This window comes from Staurois parvus, unplaced genomic scaffold, assembly GCF_062004578.1.
Source record: "Staurois parvus isolate SC_StPar_1 unplaced genomic scaffold, SC_StPar_1.0 ptg000209l, whole genome shotgun sequence".
Classification (NCBI taxonomy): domain Eukaryota; kingdom Metazoa; phylum Chordata; class Amphibia; order Anura; family Ranidae; genus Staurois; species Staurois parvus.
The window spans coordinates 13,297,574-13,316,785 of NW_028318005.1; the positions used below are offsets into that span (position 1 = coordinate 13,297,574).

Here is a 19,212-nt window from a genome sequence, read left to right on the forward strand (position 1 = left end):
ATATTCAACATATTTCTGCCATAAATGCAAATTTCACTGTTTTATCTCTTTAAAAATGCTGAAAGTACAGAAAAAAACCAATCAAATCTGCCAGAAATCCAATGAGCTCCCAACTTTCTGTAGTGAGGTGACAACGCTGCCTCTGCTGCACTGAACTCCCAAACAGTGTTGTCAGCTCTTCCAAGCTCTTCTCTGCTGGATTACAAAACACCTTCCCCTCTCCATAACCCTAGGGAAAAGTGTACTGTAGTCAAGCAGAGGAAAACTCAGACAGGACTGACAACACTGCTTGGGATTTCAGCAAAATATATCGGTATTTTGGTGTTGGAGGGGTATAGCCAAAGTAACTTAAAAGTCCAATAAAAATCCAGCGAAATGTTCAATAACAAGTCCGTAAATAAAGTCAAACTTATAGCCAGGGGAATTAAAGGGAGAGGGATTGTTGGACAGGCTGTGGTTAATCAGGGGGGGTAGTGGGCAATAAATGGTAGCATCAGCGGCAGCACCCTTAGAGTAAAGCTGAACTCTGTAAACAGGGAAAGAGAAAATGGGGGCGCCAATCTAAGTGCAGCATTAAAAGTCATTTATTGCAAGGTTAAAAATATTAGCAACTCACTAGACATAAGTTGATAAAAGGCACCCTTGTACAAGGTCCTGAAGGATCGAGAAGCCGGTATGCGGCACAGCGAGTCTGGGCGTCCCGTTGGTAGCTGAGAGCAGGTTCTCTGAGGCACAGGAAGCGTCCGACCACGATGAAGGAACGAGCCTGGAGCGGAGATGGCGCTGGAGTAGACATGACGTCAGAGCGTGATGGCGTGAAACGGGGCAGTAATGCGTTTCGAAGCGTAGCTTCTTCTTCAGACCTCCTAAAGGCCTGAAGAATAAGCTGTGCTTGGAAACGCGTTACGTCATGTCCACTTCAGTGCCATTTGTGCTCCAGGCTGGTTCCTTCATCGTGGCCGGCCGCTTCCTGAGCCTCAGAGAACCTGCTCTCAGCTACCATCCGGACGCCCAGACTCGCTGTGCTGCATATCGGCTCCTGGATCCTTCAGGACCCCGTTCGAGGGTGACATGCCTTTTAACAACTTATGTCTAGTGAGTTGCTAATATTTTTAACCTTGCAATAAAATTACTTCTAATGCTGCACTTAGATTGGCGCCCCTATTTTCTCTTTCCTTGGGATTTCAGTGCAGCAGAGGCAGCGGTGTCAGTTCACTAAAAGAAGTCATGAGCACACTGGATTTCGGACAGGTTCAACAGGTATTTTTTGGTACTTTTTTAAAGAGAAAGAAAATATAGGGAACTGTGCACATATTGAAGAGATGTACTGAATACTTTTTTTTTTATAACTTTGACCAGACATACGCCCTCAGAGACTATATGACCCGTGCTGTTTGTGAGGCCCCCTACAGGCTAAACATGGTGCATACACTGTGCTTTACTATTGCATACATGAGACTGTGATATATACTTTTTCTGTACTGATTGATGTAAAACTGTTTGGAAAATGAACAATCACTGCAGAAAAATGCACTCTTCTCTCACTATCTACCTTTATCTCCCTGGAGAAATGTGATGGTGCTGGTTGTCCCAGCTCTGTGCAAATAAAGTTTTATAACTGCTTATCATGTGTTTTCTTCTGGCTATTTCATTCATATTCCCTGTAAGGCCTCTGTCCTGGTTCAGACTTGAGTCGCACAGAATTGCATGATGATGGAAATCACATTGTTCTCAATGATGTCTATTTACATGAATGCAACTCAGCATGGAGCAATTTTGGAACTTTGATGCGATTCCAGAACAATTTTGGCCCCATAGAGTTCAAAGGAATCACATAGAAATTGCACGTATATTCGATTCTGATGCGATCTGGAAAGTGATTTCATGTTTTTTAACCTTCAACTCTCCATCCAGGTAAAGCAGCAACACCTTGACTACTAGGGATGAAACTGCATGAAATCCACAGGAGTAAAATCATGTCAAAATCACTCACAAGTTGCACTTCAAATTTATTTATTTCAGGTACTTATATAGCGCTATCAATTTACGCAGCGCTTTACATATATATTGTACATTCACATCGGTCCCTAACCCTCAAGGGGTGTACAATCTAAGGTCCCTAACTCACATTCATTCATACACATACTAGGGCGAATTTAGACAGGAGCCAATTAACCTACCAGCATGTCTTTGGAGTGTGGGAAGAAACCAGAGTACCCGGAGGAAACCCAGGCAGGCACAGGGAGAACATGCAAACTCCAGGCAGGTGGTGCCGAGGTTGGCATACGAACCAATGACCCTAGTTCTGCCAGGTGGAAGTGCTAACCATTTAGGCACAATCTCCTCAAAAACGCATTGCACTTGTTTGAACCAGGCCTTAGAGTCCAGGATCGGGATCCTTGATCCAGCTGGTTACAGTCAGATCAGGAAACTTCATGGGGTTGATTTACTAAAGGTAAAGAGGCTGTTCATTTTGCCCATCAGTTGAATCAGTGCCACCTAACAGTGCAGCCTCATCAGTGGCTCCTCATCAGTGCAGCCTATCTGTGCCAATCAGTGAAGGAGACAAATTAATTTTTTAAAAACTTTATAACAAAACTAAAAAAGCTAAAAAACTAAAACAATGTTTGGTCTTTTTTGGTTTGTTTAGCAAAAAATAAAAACCCCACTGGTGATTAAATACCACCAAAAGAAAGCTCTATTTATCTAAAAAAAAAAAAAAAAAAAAAAGATAAAAATTTAGTTTGGGTACAATGTTGCATGACCGCACAATTGTCATTCAAAGTATAAGACTGCTGAAAGCTGAAAATTGGTCTGGACAGGAAGGGGGTAAAAGTGCCCGGTAGGTTAAACCGGATACAGTGAAGGAAATGCGTTCAGCAGGATTTCTGGCTACCAGATGTCTTTTATGCAGGTAGCAAGTTGAGATTAGAAGCAGTCTCTTAAAGGGAGTTCTGCTAATCTCATTTAATTACCTGTATAAAAGACACCTGTCCACAGGAGCAATCAAACAATTAGATTCCAAACTCTCCACCATGGCAAAGACCAAAGAGCAGTCCAAGGATGTCAGGGACAAGATTGTAGACCTACACAAGGCTGGACTGGGCTACCAAAGTAACACCAAGCAGTTGGTGTAATCATTTGTGAAATGGAAGAAACGCAAAACAACTGTAAGTCTCCCTAGGTCTGTTGCACCATGCAAGATCTCACCTCGTGGAGTGTCAATGATCATGAGAACAGTGAGGAATCATCCCAGAACTACATGTGAGGATCTTGTCAATGATCTTCAGCCACCAAGAAAACAATTGGTAACACACTATGCTGACAAGGATTGAAATCCTGCAGTGCCCACAAGGTCCCTCTGCTCAAGAAAGCACATGTCTGAAGTTTGCCACTAAACATCTGAATGATGCAGAGGAGGACTGGTTGAAAGTGTTGTGGTCAGATGAGACCAAAATCGAGCTCTTTGGCATCAACTCAACAAATTTGGAGGAAGAGGAATGCTGCCTATAACCCCAAGAACACCATCCCAACTGTCAAACATGGTGGTGGAAACATTCTGCTTTGGGGGTGTTTTTTTTGCTAAGGGGACAGGATAACTGCACTGCATCAAAGGGATGATGGACGGGGCAATGTACCATCAAATCTTGGGTGAGAACCTTCTTCCCTCAGCCAGGGCATTGAAAATGGGTCTTGGATTGGTGTTCCAGCATGACAATGACCCAAAACACACAGCCAAGGCAACAAAGGAGTGGCTCAAGAAGAGTGGTCTAGCCAGTCTCCACCCCTTAATCCCATTAAAAATCTGTAGAGGGAGCTGAAAGTTTGAGTTGACAAACGTCAGCCACCAAACCTTAAGGACTTGGAGAGGATCTGCCAGGAGGAGTGGGCCAAAATCCCTCCTGAGATGTGTGCAAACCTGGTGGCCAACTACAGGAAACGTCTGACCTCTGTGATTGCCAACAAGGGATTTGCCACCAAGCACTAAGTCATGTTTTGTGAAGGGGATCAAATACTTATTTCCCTCGTGAACATGCAAATCAGTGCATCATTTGTTAGCCATGCATTTCTTTCGAATTTTTTGTTACTATTCTCTCTCTCAGTGTTACAATACACCATTTGATTTTTAGACTGATCATTTCTTTGTGAGTGGGCAAACATTCAAAATCAGCAGGGGATCAAATTTCTATTTCCTTCACTGTATAACCAAAAATGATCATTTATTTTAATTATGTATAATTTATTATTTTTTAATATTTTTATTAGTTTTTTTTTTAAATATACTGCCTGATGAAGATTTTTTTTGAATACACCATAAAGGCTGTAAAAGCAATCATTTCTCCTACTGCGAGAGCTGCAATTGGTCACAGCTTGTCACATGGTACAAGGCTGTTGTGAATAGCCTTGTAGCGTGTGATCTCTGTGATCATTCACAGATTTCACTAGTAGTAAGCAATGATGTCAGGAAGTGACATCTTGCTTACTACTATTCATGTGATCACTGAGGTCCCGTACAGCGATCAGTGTTCCGCTGTGTCCGGAGGACAAAGCAGACACCAGATTGCGGTGCTGCACGCTCCCATGGAGCACAGACAGGCTCAAAATGCGGGCGCCATTTATGAACGGCAACCCGCTCCTGCACTGCTCCCGCCCGGCCGTTTATGGACATGTGCTGGACGGGAAGTGGTTAAAATGGTGACAACACTGTTCATTCTGCAGTGAAATCACACATGTAGACAGGAGATGGATATTGTCCATACCTCTGTTATTGCATGGTCCACGGTTCAGATTTTAGGTCCTTCTCAGCCCTGACAAAGGGGGACTCTTACAGCACCTGAAACACGTTGACTTTCCTATGAAGATTTTTAAATAAAATCCCATTCTGAACTTTTAGTGGAGGAGTGGTACTTCTATTACTTTATCTATATGGTATTGCACATCTTTTTATTGTATTTTGCCCACAGTCACATCAACCTATGCTTGGAGGCCAACATTAGAAAAGGTGATGTTTTATCATTACATGTGTTTATGTGTTAAAAAAACAATGAAGTCATAATTAAGAGCATGAAGTGACACTGTCATTTTAAGTTGCATTACAGTTAAAAAAAACAAAACAAAACAAAAAAACTATTTTGTAAATCCAGAAACGAGGCTACTTATTGTATGTGTTTTGGGATCACTCAAATTGTCCCCAAAAAATATATTCTGCAGGGAGCTACAGTTAAAAGTCCACAGTGAAATCATGATACAGTTGGAAATGGCTTAGACCAGGGGTGGGCAAAGTTTTTGACTTGAGGGCCGCAATGGGTTCATATATTGGACCTGGGGGCCAGACCAAGAGTAGATGAATGATGTGTATGTGTCATCCATAGTAAGTATAGTAATATTCCCCCATAGTAAGCATAGTAATTCATCCCTCATATAGTAATTCATCCCCCATATAGTAATTCATCCCCCATATAGTAATTCATTCCCCATATTAATTCATCCCCCATATTAAGTCCCCAAGTCCCCCGTGTCAATTCACTTACCTTTGCTTCGCGCGTTCCTATCGCCGTATTCTCGCGCCGTTCCGGTGTAGCATGAAAATCTGTCTCCTATGAGGATCTGTCCCCCTCAACGTATCTGCGCATGTGCCAGTTTCAGGCATTAGCAGCCGATCGGCGATCTCCGGCACATGCGCAGATACGTCGAGGGGGACAGATCCTCATAGGAGACAGATTTTCATGCTACACCGGTCTTCAGGGCAGACTGTGAGAGGAGCCTAGCGGGAGCCTAGCTCCGCGGGCCGGATTAAAAGGTCCGCCGGGCTGTATACGGCCCGCGGGCCGTAGTTTACCCATTGCTGGCTTAGACAATCCTGAAATCCATCTGCAGATGAAACCATGCTTAATGCAAGCAGGTTAATTTTGCATCCTAAGTCCCAAGAGTTCCATTGTCCGCTGGAAGAAGGGCAGGGGTGGAGCCTGGATATGTGCAGGGTACCTCCCTCGAGGATCCTTTGGCATTAACAGCTGGTGAAGGTGGAGGTGAAGAGGCATCCGATGCATCAGCTGGCTTGAAAAATGCATCTTACGAAGAATCCTCTCTTCTACCCGCTGGAGAAAACCAAGACAAACATGAATCGGTTTGTTACCACAATGTTCAGTAAACTTCTCTGGTGTTGGATAAATACAATGGATAGGTTTTCCTATTGAGATGATTTATTAGGATGGGAAATGTCTCCAATAGGGACACAAACAACAATACAATTTAAGCCGTGAAGAGGGGTTAGAACATCTGAAATGGTTTACTATCTGCGCCTTTCTGTCACGGTGATAATCCCTTTTATTTGGTGAACAGGAATTAAGGGGGAAGTCTATCAAACAGGTTCACAGGCAGAAATAAAAGCCTGACAGAAATGCAATTCTTCCTCAAGCCATCTAAAGCTAGAGATACATTTTGGTTGGAGTTTAAAGCCCAGGCTCACCCCTGCAGCCCGAGTTGTTTTGTTTACTTTTGCCCTGACTGGGTGACCATTTGCCTAGAGTTGAGCTTTCATTTTGGCTGTCTGAAGTGAAATTATGTCTCCCAATGAGTCTGGAATGCCAACAGGGTCTAAATGATTATCATCACTTTTTGCTCTTCAATGCCGTAGTATGTTATTAAATAAAAATAAATTTTCTTGTGTTTATTTTTTATTATAGGTCTCGTCATAAACATAATTTTAAACAAATATTAAAGCAGAACTCTAGGCATATACCTACAGCTACAATACAGATGAGATGGTATCAAAAGGTTTGGCGACTACCACTGTTTACAAGAAAGTACTTTATCTACGTTCACACACTTCCACCTTCAACATAGTCCCCTTGCACAGCAATACAGCGCTCCCAGTGTTCCGGTCACTTCTGGAATGTGTCCTGGAGGTCTTCTTTTCAAAGCGCATCAAGCACCTTCTGCTATTCTTGGATCTCTTCTTTACAAAGAGGGTAAAGTCTGCAGGAGCCAGATTTGGTGAGTGCAGAAGTGAGATAATTGCAGCCTGGGGTCGAACTTGGCAGCAACATGTTGTTGGGAATGCAACACAATGTACTATAATGTACTATATATAGTGTTGTATGTTAATATCACTTGACCAGTAGATGGCACTGTACACTAAGGTTATTAGTTGTGCATATGTGTAAAACTTGTTGGTTCTCTATTCTTCTCTCTCATCTCAAACCAAGATGTCTGCTGTCACAGTTTGCTGAAATGTGTTCTGTATGTTTGTAACTTAAGCCACACAAGTAAAGGCAGAGTTCTGCCTCATCACAAGCTACCAGTGTCTTCTCTAACACATAACCAACACATGTCACATGTTCAAATCACACATGAGGATAGCCTGGACTGCCTTCATGTTTCTTCAGGGGTGCCTTGGCCAAATGCCCAAAACTTGTATACAAGCCTGCCTTTTAGTTACACAAAGCCACAGGGTTTTCATTGTGCAACATTATGACCTTCTAGGTGCCAGCATCCTGACAACCAATGACATCATCAGTTGAAAAGCAGGATGTCAGCTGCCTGCACAGCATCCTAGTTTGACCCTTCCCTGCCCCCCTCCATCAGTGCTGGGGTCACATTAGCTCAGTGATGGAGAAAAACTGAGGGAGAGGAGAAACATGGGAATACTAGTCAGTACCAGTGTGCAAAAGTGTATTTGCTTTGGAAGAATGAATCCCCTCTAATGTTGGGTGTCCTACATGTGTGGATGTTGCTGCGTTATATAAAACATTTCACTTTTAGAATGGGGTGCCTCAAGACTGTCCATTTTAAAAGGGTGCCTCGGGATTGTCCATCATTTTTAAGGGTGCCTCGGGATTGTCCATTTTTAAGGGTGCCTAAACTGTAAAAAAGGTTGAGAAACACTGCCGTATGATATACCGACAATGGCAGCAATGTTGTGGATTGTTCTCCAATGATCATCATGCACAAATTGCCGATTGGTTTCGACATTTTCGAGGGTTGAGCTTGTTGAAGGTCTTCCTGATCTCTCCTCGTCTTCCAGTGATGTTCTTCTGCTCTTGAAGCACATGTGCTACTCAAAACACTTCAACCAACTCATTGCAGCATTGCCATAAACTTTCTGAATCATGTCAAATGTCTCTGTGGCAGATTTGTCCAGTTTCAAACAGAATTTCACGTTTGCCCTTTGTTTTTTTTATTGCAGTAGTTAATACTTACAGACCTTATTCCCCTACACCCCCTGTGACTGAAAAGTGAATAGAAAAGCAGTAGGTTTGATAGGCTGAACTCTGGCACTTCACTCTCTCCTCCTATCGGGATACGCCACAGCAAAAGGAAATGCAGCAAACATTACTGCCTCCTTTATGCTGTTTCTCTTACTCCCAGTCTGAGCTCTGCTGTTTGAGGAACTACAAGATGCTGATACTGAGTCACATTCAGGCACTTACACTGCTTACATTAACCTCTTGCCGTTCACGTAATGCAAAATGAGTGGGCTTTAGAACCCACACATCTCATATATGCGTCCGTGGAAGGCAGAGCTTTATGAATTGAAGGCGTGCTCACGTCGTATACCCAGCACAGTGACCAAGCTGTCAAAGACAGCCTTTGGTCTCTATAAGGGCTCATGTACACGGGGTGTTTGGAAAACTCTTCTGAACTATGGAAACTGACTGCTGTAAAACGTAGGTTAAAAAAACATCAGTTTAGCTGCGTTTGCATACCGTGTTTATGCACGTTTGTGTTTAGAAGCATTTTTAAAAGATAACCTCAGGAGACCTTCCCAAACGCCCAGAATGCACTGAAAAACAGTAAAAAAGTGAAAACACTTTGCATGCATTTCTGATGATGAAAAAAGGCTCTGGACAGCATCTGGATATGGACCAGTTAAAAAAATGCTTCTAAACGCAAATGCTTATAAACGCAGTTAACCACGTTTACAAGCGTTTGAAACGCTGGTAAAATCTACTCCAGTTTGGTGCGTTCAAAAAAACAACTGTAAACTCAACTGCCTGTAAATGACTGTAAACGACTCTGTGTACATGGACACATAGGAAAACATAAAGGAGAGTTCAGGGGCTGCAGAAAAAAATGCTGAATGGCTCCTGAACGTCAGTTTATCAGCTGCAGTGTACATGAGCCCTTAATGATTGGAAGCTGGCAGGACTGGCTCACAATCACATAACCACTGATAGGCAATTGCAATGATCACACGATCGGCTGGTCTTTCCCACCCACCAGGCATAAAGACCCTGATACAGAGACCCTGGGCTGGGCTGGAAGGGGTTACAAAATACACGGAATGATAACAGAGCTGCATTCAATTGTGTCTTATATCTGCCTGGAGTTCACATTTCGGCAAAGAGCAGCAACGCTTCACGTTGTAAGATTTTGTATACTGGCTCTAGAACATTATTTATACTGGAAATGTGACAGGTACTCTTTAAGAAAATCAGCCAAGCATCTACCTGAGTTTGTGGAAGAGCCACATCAAAGGGGATATAGATGTCCTTTCCCAAAATCTTTACTACCCGCATGCTGTACGTGTGATCGCCAAGTACTGGACAAAACTTCAGGGTGCATTGAACCAGCAGCTGGTCTTTAAAGACTGCAAATAAAAAGTAGTAAAAAATATAAAATAATGATAAATGCAAATAATCCTCCCCAAAAGGAGCAATTCCATTTTTAGGTGACTGTAAGACAGTGGTCTCCCAACTGCGGCCCGGGGGCCAGATGTGGCCTTTTTCTTGGCTTTATCCGGCCCTTGGGACACTATTTCCCTTCACTGTCAGGAACAGTGGGGGATACTGTAGTTCCTGACAGACAACGGGACACCCACATTCTCCTCACTGACACCAATGATGGGACACTGTTCTTCTCATTAACAATGACAGGGCACTACTCCTCCCGCTGACACCAATGACGGGGCACTACTCCTCCCGCTGACACCAATGACGGGGCACTACTCCTCCCGCTGGCACCAAAGACGGGGCACTACTCCTCCCGCTGGCACCAAAGACGGGGCACGACTCCTCCCGCTGGCACCAAAGACGGGGCACTACTCCTCCCGCTGGCACCAAAGACGGGGCACTACTCCTCCCGCTGGCACCAAAGACGGGGCACTACTCCTCCCGCTGGCACCAAAGACGGGGCACTACTCCTCCCGCTGGCACCAAAGACGGGGCACTACTCCTCCCGCTGACACCAATGACGGGGCACTACTCCTCCCGCTGACACCAATGACGGGGCACTACTCCTCCCGCTGACACCAATGACGGGGCACTACTCCTCCCGCTGACACCAATGACGGGGCACTACTCCTCCCGCTGACACCAATGACGGGGCACTACTCCTCCCGCTGACACCAATGACGGGGCACTACTCCTCCCGCTGACACCAATGACGGGGCACTACTCCTCCCGCTGACACCAATGACGGGGCACTACTCCTCCCGCTGACACCAATGACGGGGCACTACCCTTCCCGCTGACACCAATGACGGGGCACTACCCTTCCCGCTGACACCAAAGACGGGGCACTACTCCTCCCGCTGGCACCAAAGACGGGGCACTACTCCTCCCGCTGGCACCAAAGACGGGGCACTACTCCTCCCGCTGGCACCAAAGACGGGGCACTACTCCTCCCGCTGGCACCAAAGACGGGGCACTACTCCTCCCGCTGGCTCCAAAGACAGGGCACTACTCCTCCCGCTGGCTCCAAAGACGGGGCACTACTCCTCCCGCTGGCACCAAAGACGGGGCACTACTCCTCCCGCTGGCACCAAAGACGGGGCACTACTCCTCCCGCTGGCACCAAAGACGGGGCACTACTCCTCCCGCTGGCACCAATGACGGGGCACTACTCCTCCCGCTGACACCAATGACGGGGCACTACTCCTCCCGCTGACACCAATGACGGGGCACTACTCCTCCCGCTGACACCAATGACGGGGCACTACTCCTCCCGCTGACACCAATGACGGGGCACTACTCCTCCCGCTGACACCAATGACGGGGCACTATTCCTCCCGCTGACACCAATGACGGGGCACTATTCCTCCCGCTGACACCAATGACGGGGCACTATTCCTCCCGCTGACACCAATGACGGGGCACTATTCCTCCCGCTGACACCAATGACGGGGCACTATTCCTCCCGCTGACACCAATGACGGGGCACTATTCCTCCCGCTGACACCAATGACGGGGCACTACTCCTCCCGCTGGCACCAAAGACGGGGCACTACTCCTCCCGCTGGCACCAAAGACGGGGCACTACTCCTCCCGCTGGCACCAAAGACGGGGCACTACTCCTCCCGCTGGCACCAAAGACGGGGCACTACTCCTCCCGCTGGCACCAATGACGGGGCACTATTCCTCCCGCTGACACCAATGACGGGGCACTATTCCTCCCGCTGACACCAATGACGGGGCACTACTCCTCCCGCTGACACCAATGACGGGGCACTACTCCTCCCGCTAACACCAATGACGGGGCACTACTCCTACCGCTGACACCAATGACGGGGCACTACTCCTCCCGCTGACACCAATGACGGGGCACTACTCCTCCCGCTGACACCAATGACGGGGCACTACTCCTCCCGCTGACACCAATGACGGGGCACTACTCCTCCCGCTGACACCAATGACGGGGCACTACTCCTCCCGCTGACACCAATGACGGGGCACCCTTCCTCTCGCTGACACCAATAACGGGGCACTATTCCTCTCGCTGACACCAATAACGGGGCACTATGCCTCCCGCTGACACCAATGACGGGGCACCCTTCCTCTCGCTGACACCAATGACGGGGCACTATTCCTCCCATTGACACCAAAGATGGGACACTATTCCTCCCATTGACACCAATGATGGGGCACTATTCCTCCCACTGATACCAATGATGGGGCACTATTCCTCCCACTGACACCAATGATGGGACACTATTCCTCTCACTGATACCAATGATGGAGCACTGTTCCCCCCACTGATACCAATGATGGGGCACTATTCCTCTCACTGATACCAATGATGGGGCACTATTCCTCCCATTGACACCAATGATGGGGCACCATTCCTCTCACTGATACCTCCGATGGGGCACTATTTCTCTTACGAATACCAATAATGAGGCACTATTGCTTCAACTGACACCAATGAAGGACCACTATTACTCTCCCAATACTAACAGTGTAGCATTTACTCCACTGACACCAGGACGCCTGTTTCTCCTACCGGCTACAGTCTAGCCCCCCTAAAGTCTGAAGGACAGTAATCTTGCCCTTTATTTAGAAATTGTGGACACCGCTGCTGTAAATTATGTTCAACACATTGGGGGGGGGAATAAAAAAAAAAAATGAAATGCACATCTTTTACCTGCTAAATAATGTGCATTTACTATTTTTTTGTAAACGTTAGTAAACTGGATAAAACAATCTTTATGTATCCTTTGTTACTTCTGATCTCCTGCAGCTTCTTCCTGTCTACATGCACTCCAGTGATGGCTGCATAACATTTCTCAGGGTGGGTTTCCTGATGACAGCAGTAGACCATGCCTGTGTGATGTGGGTTCAAACAGCCACTTGTAATCTCTGTAAGAGGTCGTGTTACAGTGTGACAACATAGGAGCACAACTGGTAGACAAAGACAGAGCGTTGTCGCCCTGTAACAGGAAGTGCCTGCACAAGTACATTCATGGCAGGATCAGCAGGAATTATTAGAATGAAAAGTTGCAGATTTGAAAAGCTTGTATGTGATTTTAGCAATTGGATTTACATTTAACCTCTTCATGCTGGCCGAACCCAAATGTCCGGCCTGCCGGCGTTTGGGCCTAGACGCCGAGCGGCCACACATTTGCGTTCTATTAAAAAAGAACATATGTGCTGAGAGTGCACGCCCTGCACGCTCCCAGGACACATGTCTGGTACTCACGGAAATATCCCGATCTCCACTTTCGATCGAGACCTTTCCCGATCATGTGACCGCCGTGACAACGTGTCACGGCGGTCACATGATCCTAAACCCCGCCTCCCAGTTTTCTGAAACCCTTAAAAGGGCCGGGAGGCGCCAGCACCAAGAGGTTAGAGCACTACGCACTCATTGAAAATATACTGTACATGGCCTTCCACCACAGGTGCGCTGCCTTTGCCCTCTGGCCTTGTTACATAGAGCAGTACAGGGGTTCCAGGACATGCAAACGTCTCACCACTGACTATCATTGAGCCTACAGAGCATTTATGATGTACCTTTCATGGGCTGCAGCTGTAACAAAGAACAACCATCCACAGAGTCCAGAACCTTATAGAATGTACGTCTCCTTCAATTCTCTTCTCTCCAGGCTCCCTTTGGATGGGTCAGTCACTAGAATGACCTGTACAAAAATCATAAACTGCATCTACACAGAAAAATAACTCAACACATCTGCTTATTTCATACCTCCTTCCCCCAGCAACATGCTAATGACATTTTTAAATAAAATCTTTTCATTGCATACCTTATTTTAGACCCAGTGACACGATCACTGGGTGTCTGTGCTTCTCTATGCAGTGCAGGCAGATCATGGCTATTGTGAGGGGCCAACAAGGTGCTGTACATACAGTAGTTTCCTAAATACACCACAGCCCCCTGCTTTAGTACTCCTTTCAAGAGCCCTCAGTGCCTAAGAAAACAATGAGCTGGTTCTTGGGAGGAGTTATGCAAATATTAAAGTGTCTTGATTAGTGGGAGCAGTGGGCATTCCGAGTCAGGCTTTATTTGTATGCAGACCCCCCTAGGTAACACCCCCAAGTGATCCTGAGCCTGCATGATTGGAAAAAACTGAAATCCAATGAATGAAAGGGTTGGGCCAGGGACAGTCAGGCTGGGGAGGAAAGGCCTAGAGCAGTGGTTCTCAACCTTTCTAACGCCGCGACCCTTTAATACAGTTCCTCATGTTGTGGTGACCCCCAACCATAAAATTATTTTCGTTGCTACTTCATAACTGTAATTTTGCAGGAGGAATAGTGCCCCGTCATTGGTGTCAGTGGGAGGAATAGTGCCCCGTCATTGGTGTCAGTGGGAGGAATATCGCCCCGTCATTGGTGTCAGTGGGGGGAGGAACAGCGCCCCGTCCTTGGTGTCAGTGGGGGGAGGAACAGCGCCCCGTCCTTGGTGTCAGTGGGGGGAGGAACAGCGCCCCGTCCTTGGTGTCAGTGGGGGGAGGAACAGCGCCCCGTCCTTGGTGTCCGTGGGGGGAGGAACAGCGCCCCGTCCTTGGTGTCCGTGGGGGGAGGAACAGCGCCCCGTCCTTGGTGTCCGTGGGGGGAGGAACAGCGCCCCGTCCTTGGTGTCCGTGGGGGGAGGAACAGCGCCCCGTCCTTGGTGTCCGTGGGGGGAGGAACAGCGCCCCGTCCTTGGTGTCCGTGGGGGGAGGAACAGCGCCCCGTCCTTGGTGTCCGTGGGGGGAGGAACAGCGCCCCGTCCTTGGTGTCCGTGGGGGGAGGAACAGCGCCCCGTCCTTGGTGTCCGTGGGGGGAGGAACAGCGCCCCGTCCTTGGTGTCCGTGGGGGGAGGAACAGCGCCCCGTCCTTGGTGTCCGTGGGGGGAGGAACAGCGCCCCGTCCTTGGTGTCCGTGGGGGGAGGAACAGCGCCCCGTCCTTGGTGTCCGTGGGGGGAGGAACAGCGCCCCGTCCTTGGTGTCAGTGGGGGGAGGAACAGCGCCCCGTCCTTGGTGTCAGTGGGGGGAGGAACAGCGCCCCGTCCTTGGTGTCAGTGGGGGGAGGAACAGCGCCCCGTCCTTGGTGTCAGTGGGGGGAGGAACAGCGCCCCGTCCTTGGTGTCAGTGGGGGGAGGAACAGCGCCCCGTCCTTGGTGTCAGTGGGGGGAGGAACAGCGCCCCGTCCTTGGTGTCAGTGGGGGGAGGAACAGCGCCCCGTCCTTGGTGTCAGTGGGGGGAGGAACAGCGCCCCGTCCTTGGTGTCAGTGGGGGGAGGAACAGCGCCCCGTCCTTGGTGTCAGTGGGGGGAGGAACAGCGCCCCGTCCTTGGTGTCAGTGGGGGGAGGAACAGCGCCCCGTCCTTGGTGTCAGTGGGGGGAGGAACAGCGCCCCGTCCTTGGTGTCAGTGGGGGGAGGAACAGCGCCCCGTCCTTGGTGTCAGTGGGGGGAGGAACAGCGCCCCGTCCTTGGTGTCAGTGGGGGGAGGAACAGCGCCCCGTCCTTGGTGTCAGTGGGGGGAGGAACAGCGCCCCGTCCTTGGTGTCAGTGGGGGGAGGAACAGCGCCCCGTCCTTGGTGTCAGTGGGGGGAGGAACAGCGCCCCGTCCTTGGTGTCAGTGGGGGGAGGAACAGCGCCCCGTCCTTGGTGTCAGTGGGGGGAGGAACAGCGCCCCGTCCTTGGTGTCAGTGGGGGGAGGAACAGCGCCCCGTCCTTGGTGTCAGTGGGGGGAGGAACAGCGCCCCGTCCTTGGTGTCAGTGGGGGGAGGAACAGCGCCCCGTCCTTGGTGTCAGTGGGGGGAGGAACAGCGCCCCGTCCTTGGTGTCAGTGGGGGGAGGAACAGCGCCCCGTCCTTGGTGTCAGTGGGGGGAGGAACAGCGCCCCGTCCTTGGTGTCAGTGGGGGGAGGAACAGCGCCCCGTCCTTGGTGTCAGTGGGGGGAGGAACAGCGCCCCGTCCTTGGTGTCAGTGGGGGGAGGAACAGCGCCCCGTCCTTGGTGTCAGTGGGGGGAGGAACAGCGCCCCGTCCTTGGTGTCAGTGGGGGGAGGAACAGCGCCCCGTCCTTGGTGTCAGTGGGGGGAGGAACAGCGCCCCGTCCTTGGTGTCAGTGGGGGGAGGAACAGCGCCCCGTCCTTGGTGTCAGTGGGGGGAGGAACAGCGCCCCGTCCTTGGTGTCAGTGGGGGGAGGAACAGCGCCCCGTCCTTGGTGTCAGTGGGGGGAGGAACAGCGCCCCGTCCTTGGTGTCAGTGGGGGGAGGAACAGCGCCCCGTCCTTGGTGTCAGTGGGGGGAGGAACAGCGCCCCGTCCTTGGTGTCAGTGGGGGGAGGAACAGCGCCCCGTCCTTGGTGTCAGTGGGGGGAGGAACAGCGCCCCGTCCTTGGTGTCAGTGGGGGGAGGAACAGCGCCCCGTCCTTGGTGTCAGTGGGGGGAGGAACAGCGCCCCGTCCTTGGTGTCAGTGGGGGGAGGAACAGCGCCCCGTCCTTGGTGTCAGTGGGGGGAGGAACAGCGCCCCGTCCTTGGTGTCAGTGGGGGGAGGAACAGCGCCCCGTCCTTGGTGTCAGTGGGGGGAGGAACAGCGCCCCGTCCTTGGTGTCAGTGGGGGGAGGAACAGCGCCCCGTCCTTGGTGTCAGTGGGGGGAGGAACAGCGCCCCGTCCTTGGTGTCAGTGGGGGGAGGAACAGCGCCCCGTCCTTGGTGTCAGTGGGGGGAGGAACAGCGCCCCGTCCTTGGTGTCAGTGGGGGGAGGAACAGCGCCCCGTCCTTGGTGTCAGTGGGGGGAGGAACAGCGCCCCGTCCTTGGTGTCAGTGGGGGGAGGAACAGCGCCCCGTCCTTGGTGTCAGTGGGGGGAGGAACAGCGCCCCGTCCTTGGTGTCAGTGGGGGGAGGAACAGCGCCCCGTCCTTGGTGTCAGTGGGGGGAGGAACAGCGCCCCGTCCTTGGTGTCAGTGGGGGGAGGAACAGCGCCCCGTCCTTGGTGTCAGTGGGGGGAGGAACAGCGCCCCGTCCTTGGTGTCAGTGGGGGGAGGAACAGCGCCCCGTCCTTGGTGTCAGTGGGGGGAGGAACAGCGCCCCGTCCTTGGTGTCAGTGGGGGGAGGAACAGCGCCCCGTCCTTGGTGTCAGTGGGGGGAGGAACAGCGCCCCGTCCTTGGTGTCAGTGGGGGGAGGAACAGCGCCCCGTCCTTGGTGTCAGTGGGGGGAGGAACAGCGCCCCGTCCTTGGTGTCAGTGGGGGGAGGAACAGCGCCCCGTCCTTGGTGTCAGTGGGGGGAGGAACAGCGCCCCGTCCTTGGTGTCAGTGGGGGGAGGAACAGCGCCCCGTCCTTGGTGTCAGTGGGGGGAGGAACAGCGCCCCGTCCTTGGTGTCAGTGGGGGGAGGAACAGCGCCCCGTCCTTGGTGTCAGTGGGGGGAGGAACAGCGCCCCGTCCTTGGTGTCAGTGGGGGGAGGAACAGCGCCCCGTCCTTGGTGTCAGTGGGGGGAGGAACAGCGCCCCGTCCTTGGTGTCAGTGGGGGGAGGAACAGCGCCCCGTCCTTGGTGTCAGTGGGGGGAGGAACAGCGCCCCGTCCTTGGTGTCAGTGGGGGGAGGAACAGCGCCCCGTCCTTGGTGTCAGTGGGGGGAGGAACAGCGCCCCGTCCTTGGTGTCAGTGGGGGGAGGAACAGCGCCCCGTCCTTGGTGTCAGTGGGGGGAGGAACAGCGCCCCGTCCTTGGTGTCAGTGGGGGGAGGAACAGCGCCCCGTCCTTGGTGTCAGTGGGGGGAGGAACAGCGCCCCGTCCTTGGTGTCAGTGGGGGGAGGAACAGCGCCCCGTCCTTGGTGTCAGTGGGGGGAGGAACAGCGCCCCGTCCTTGGTGTCAGTGGGGGGAGGAACAGCGCCCCGTCCTTGGTGTCAGTGGGGGGAGGAACAGCGCCCCGTCCTTGGTGTCAGTGGGGGGAGGAACAGCGCCCCGTCCTTGGTGTCAGTGGGGGGAGGAACAGCGCCCCGTCCTTGGTGTCAGTGGGGGGAGGAACAGCGCCCCGTCCTTGGTGTCAGTGGGGGGAGGAACAGCGCCCCGTCCTTGGTGTCAGTGGGGGGAGGAACAGCGCCCCGTCCTTGGTGTCAGTGGGGGGAGGAACAGCGCCCCGTCCTTGGTGTCAGTGGGGGGAGGAACAGCGCCCCGTCCTTGGTGTCAGTGGGGGGAGGAACAGCGCCCCGTCCTTGGTGTCAGTGGGGGGAGGAACAGCGCCCCGTCCTTGGTGTCAGTGGGGGGAGGAACAGCGCCCCGTCCTTGGTGTCAGTGGGGGGAGGAACAGCGCCCCGTCCTTGGTGTCAGTGGGGGGAGGAACAGCGCCCCGTCCTTGGTGTCAGTGGGGGGAGGAACAGCGCCCCGTCCTTGGTGTCAGTGGGGGGAGGAACAGCGCCCCGTCCTTGGTGTCAGTGGGGGGAGGAACAGCGCCCCGTCCTTGGTGTCAGTGGGGGGAGGAACAGCGCCCCGTCCTTGGTGTCAGTGGGGGGAGGAACAGCGCCCCGTCCTTGGTGTCAGTGGGGGGAGGAACAGCGCCCCGTCCTTGGTGTCAGTGGGGGGAGGAACAGCGCCCCGTCCTTGGTGTCAGTGGGGGGAGGAACAGCGCCCCGTCCTTGGTGTCAGTGGGGGGAGGAACAGCGCCCCGTCCTTGGTGTCAGTGGGGGGAGGAACAGCGCCCCGTCCTTGGTGTCAGTGGGGGGAGGAACAGCGCCCCGTCCTTGGTGTCAGTGGGGGGAGGAACAGCGCCCCGTCCTTGGTGTCAGTGGGGGGAGGAACAGCGCCCCGTCCTTGGTGTCAGTGGGGGGAGGAACAGCGCCCCGTCCTTGGTGTCAGTGGGGGGAGGAACAGCGCCCCGTCCTTGGTGTCAGTGGGGGGAGGAACAGCGCCCCGTCCTTGGTGTCAGTGGGGGGAGGAACAGCGCCCCGTCCTTGGTGTCAGTGGGGGGAGGAACAGCGCCCCGTCCTTGGTGTCAGTGGGGGGAGGAACAGCGCCCCGTCCTTGGTGTCAGTGGGGGGAGGAACAGCGCCCCGTCCTTGGTGTCAGTGGGGGGAGGAACAGCGCCCCGTCCTTGGTGTCAGTGGGGGGAGGAACAGCGCCCCGTCCTTGGTGTCAGTGGGGGGAGGAACAGCGCCCCGTCCTTGGTGTCAGTGGGGGGAGGAACAGCGCCCCGTCCTTGGTGTCAGTGGGGGGAGGAACAGCGCCCCGTCCTTGGTGTCAGTGGGGGGAGGAACAGCGCCCCGTCCTTGGTGTCAGTGGGGGGAGGAACAGCGCCCCGTCCTTGGTGTCAGTGGGGGGAGGAACAGCGCCCCGTCCTTGGTGTCAGTGGGGGGAGGAACAGCGCCCCGTCCTTGGTGTCAGTGGGGGGAGGAACAGCGCCCCGTCCTTGGTGTCAGTGGGGGGAGGAACAGCGCCCCGTCCTTGGTGTCAGTGGGGGGAGGAACAGCGCCCCGTCCTTGGTGTCAGTGGGGGGAGGAACAGCGCCCCGTCCTTGGTGTCAGTGGGGGGAGGAACAGCGCCCCGTCCTTGG

General features: G+C 52.3%; 1 protein-coding gene across 1 annotated transcript in view; it reads right to left on the bottom strand.

Annotated features, from left to right (window-relative positions):
• Positions 1 to 1,996: 1,996 nt before the first annotated feature.
• Positions 1,997 to 19,212, bottom strand: part of LOC149461193 (mitochondrial mRNA pseudouridine synthase RPUSD3-like) — a 30,750-nt gene continuing 13,534 nt past the window's right edge. The window contains 4 exon segments of the mRNA XM_089678799.1: positions 1,997 to 6,098; positions 9,453 to 9,592; positions 13,233 to 13,300; positions 13,302 to 13,357. Coding sequence (XP_089534925.1) covers positions 5,904 to 6,098; positions 9,453 to 9,592; positions 13,233 to 13,300; positions 13,302 to 13,357 — 459 coding nt within the window. The 3' untranslated portion in view covers positions 1,997 to 5,903.